The sequence below is a fragment of the Mycetomoellerius zeteki genome, unplaced genomic scaffold (genome assembly GCF_001594055.1).
Source record: "Mycetomoellerius zeteki isolate Tzet28-1 unplaced genomic scaffold, Tzet1.0 scaffold98, whole genome shotgun sequence".
NCBI lineage: Eukaryota > Metazoa > Arthropoda > Insecta > Hymenoptera > Formicidae > Mycetomoellerius > Mycetomoellerius zeteki.
In genome coordinates, this window is record NW_017258021.1 from 3721354 (window position 1) to 3725711 (window position 4358).

The 4358-nt window shown below is 28.8% G+C and overlaps 1 protein-coding gene across 1 annotated transcript in view; it reads right to left on the reverse strand.

Moving 5' to 3' along the window:
- Window positions 1-4358, reverse strand: part of Mxd (MAX dimerization protein) — a gene marked incomplete at its 5' end in the record, with an annotated part of 43661 nt that extends 39303 nt beyond the window's left edge. Inside the window, 2 exons of the mRNA XM_018460878.1 lie at window positions 3537-3566; window positions 4240-4358. Coding sequence (XP_018316380.1) covers window positions 3537-3566; window positions 4240-4358 — 149 coding nt within the window. The remainder of the gene's footprint in view (window positions 1-3536; window positions 3567-4239) is intronic.

Here is a 4358-nt window from a genome sequence, read left to right on the forward strand (position 1 = left end):
ATTTGAGTAAAAAATTATTGAAAACCAATATTCAGCGATTTTTAGTAATTAATATCTTGTTAACTATTGCGAAAATTGCAAAATGGTGCAGGACTTTTCAACTCAGTTTTTTATTAGGAATAGCAGTGTATGATTAGTGTACGTTATTTCAGATACACCCTGTATAACACACATCTGCAGAATATATATTCCCATAATATTAACAAATATTATATAATATTCTCAAAATATTATATTATTTTAATTTTCTAATAATATTCATACATTCTAGGAATATTTTGTGCTTATAGGGATGTTATTAATTAATAAATTATTAAATAAATACATATTTATAAATTTATATTGTTATTCAATATAATGAATTCATTAATTAAAAAACAAGGGCATAGATATAATTAATAACGCAATATAGTATGTAAATAACATAATATCGATAAAATTTTATAAATTAATAGAGCTAAATATAGATGGGATGTAACTATTAATTAAATAAAGAATTTGATAAAATTTTTTCACATTCTTATAATCTGTATTGAGAACATAAAGGGATTAAGCTATGACTATTCGGGAAAGGTTCAAGTCGAAATTATGAAGAGCCGTACGAAGACTAACGGGAAACCGAACCGGAAGTTGGCTATCTCACGGCGGCAGTAGCAGCACAAAGGGTGGCACTTAAAAATTCAATGCATTTCAAATGGGCTAGAGATCCGTCCTCAGGCGCCGCGAGCGGCGCCATTTTCACTCGCGCTGGCGCAGCCATTTGTCGAGCTTTCGTTTTTCAGCTGATCTGATGTCCTCTCTCTACACGTTTGGGGAAATTCCCGCTATTCTATGTAATGGCTCGTACAAATAACACGTAACCGATCGATTAGTTATCACTTTTGTTCGCCGATCGATAATACCGACAAATTACACTGACATAATAAAATACTAATTTGGAATTAATTAATTTCGAACTAAAGTTACTTTAATACTTTTAGTTCTTTATGTTAATTTAATTTTTCTTTCCAATTCTTTATAACAACTTTTCAAATTTCTAATTCTTAAATTAATTCAAAGAATTTATATTAATTTTCAAACATAAGACATGATAATATGATGTGTATTTTTATATTTCGTTTTTTTCAATTTTTGATCGCGAAATCAGTCAATGGCCTCCTCTTAATCATATGTAAGGTAAACCAAAAGATAATAACTATGGTAAACTATGGTACACACGAAAGTAACAAAACGTTATCTTAAATTTCTGACGAAGTTCAAACTTCTTCAAGTTTGTTTACAGTATCTAAAAAAAACAATGCTTAAAATTATGTTTAACTAACATATAGTTAAGTTAATTAACAGGTTACCGAAATAGAACATTTTTTTTTTTTGTTACAACGCTTTAAACGATATTTTTATAAACCGATGCAAACCGTTATAAATAGAAATCAAAAGAACAGAAGAGTACAAGAAATTAAATCGTGAATTGCTGTCGAAATACGACCGAGAGAACCTCTGTGATGATCGAGAGATCATCGATCGTCGGTCGTAATATAATCTTAACCGTGGTCTTTAACCGCGCAGTACGATTTGGGCCGCCATGGATTTATTTCCGCCGTTCGCCGTGCGCCAAATTTAGGACAGTATGCCATTGGCTTCCGCGTTTTGTATGCTGCGTAAGTATGCTTGTCACACGCGCTGCATACTTACGCAGCGCTTGCATCAACCGCCATTGATACAGACACGTAAACAACACCGGCTGACAAAATTTAATTTTATCTTCACCGAAAAAAATAACACTAAAATAAAATACTAATTCCAACTCTAAACTATTCTAATCTTAAAAAAAATACTAAACATGTATATGCATAAAAATATTAATGTATAAAAACATAAGTACTAATGTATGTATATTATAAATACATAAATATTAACTAGATAGCTTCCTATAAGTATAGATATTTCCATGTTTTATATCTAACTAAGTACATATTAGATAATCACAAAGAGTTTTATATAAAATAAATATCTCTTGATAATAAAGTATTTTGCAGCACGTGAAATAACGCAATTTCTTTATAAGATAATGTCGAAATATTCTCTTCATTTTCTTTCACGCCACAATAAATTCGTGACAATGTAGAAAATTGAAAAATTCGTACAATATTACTCTACCTTTTTAAAATAGAATGTGACGTTACAGGAATAGTAAGTAGTATAAATTTTACATTTTAAGTCATATCATTTTAAAAAACCTAGATATTAAGTAATAAAATTTCATATATATAATAAATAATATTTAATGAAAGAAATAAACGAATTAAAACGAGTTAGTCCAATGTTGCTCCAAAGATTACTTGACAAAAAAGTTTGCATATTATAGGATATATCAAAGGGGAGGGAGACATTTCCTTACATGTACTTTAATAATATTTGTATATTTTAGGTATTATAATAGGAATTATAACTGTATATTGTAATATTTATAATATTTTCTCTCTTAATTTTCATTCATAAACTATTTATTTGAAAAATTCAAAAAACTTTTAGAAAAACGTTGCACTATAAGCATTTCGAGAAAAGGGGGGTTAAACTGGCTAGTCAGCGGTGTATGAAAAGAGAAAAAGAGGATAGAAAGGGTGCTCTAGAGAATGAGAGAGAAAACGAAATGGCGGACTATCGATTTTTTTTATACCCAAGCAGCCTATGTGCGAATAGTGATCATGTTGGGGAGAGGGATCAGAGGGGGCGAGAAAGTTACACAAGGGCTGGCGTGACACAGAAACAACCAATGTAAAAACCTGCTGTTTTCTGTTACACACACACACACACACATCCCATGTTTGTGTTACATAACGCAATAACGTGTATTTGTTAAGTGTATTTTCTTTTTATCTTTGGTTCTTCCAGCTATACATACACATATATATATATATATCATTGTATTGTAAAAACGTCCCGCATAATTATCTTTCCACCTCCATCTTTCCTGCCCACGTGAAACGCATTGGTCGCCGCTGGTATATTCATTTTTTGTTTTCAGAAGAATTAATTTCGAAAAGGTTATAATATCATATTAAATGTTTTATATATTTTTCCAGTTTATTCCAGTTTATTTCTGACGGACTTTAATCTTGCTCGGATTTATATTTCCAATAAATTATAATTTTTTTATTCTTATTCACGCGTAACAAATTATTTTCATAAATTTAATTTATAAATTTACTTATGACGCATAAATTTAATGTATGAATGCGAATTTATCGTTCAAAGTGTATGATGTCTTCATCTTTAATATCGCTCATTTCTGACAAATGTTTAATTAAGCATCCAAAGAAGAAATTATTTTATGAGCATATTACTAATTAACAGGTTCATCAAATTACTAAACTAATAATTTGTTTTTACAAACCTAACTCTTTTCGACTTATGTAATTATATTTAATTATAGGTTATAATTATTAATTTATAATTTGTTTGTTATCCTTGTTTGTTACCAATAATTTTTAAATATAACATATAAAATCATTTATATTATAACTTTTAACACTCACCTATTTTTCTCCAACTCGTTATGAGTCGTTCTGAAAAAAAAAAAAAAAAATGTTCTTTACATTTTGCAAGAATGAGATTTACGATGAAAATCGCAACTCGAACTACGACAATAATATTTCTCCTCGCAGATATAAAAAAATAAAATTGAAAAAACACGAAGATTTATTGCATAACAAATATTGCAAAAATTTCAGCTACAAATTACTTGGAATAACAATTGAGACTTACAATAGTACGTGTAGCAATAATAATATTTGCATTTGGTTCTAAATCATGATTAAACTGCTAATTGACAATACTTTGGATTGTTGTACGCGAATAGCTCTATTCCGAAAGTTGCAATTTTATGAAATGCTTTTATAAAATAAATGTCTCTTTATAATCGAATGTACCATGTCAAAGTAATATGATGCTTCTATTGAGGTATATTTTGCAAAATATTTGCAATATTTTAAATTACAGCAAATGTAAAAAATTAATAATTCGAATAACATTTCTCTCTTTGATTTAAAAATTGAATATGAGACTGTTATAAAAATTGCTAACAATCTCTAAATTGTATATTTAAAAAGATTCATGCAAATGCGATGTAAATATTAACATTCGAAAAATATAAGGTTAAAAAAATATATTTAATTTTCAAAAAATTTGTGTAAATTTCGATGTGCCGTTTCATAAAAAGATATTTTAACAGACACGAACCTGCTGCCTTGGGACTTCTTCGTCTTTGGCCTCTTTGTAATCGTCCGCATATCGTCGGGTATTGGCATCGTTGAAGCATAGCCATGTTCAGCTTCTGTAATCAAAAAACGATAATCAAT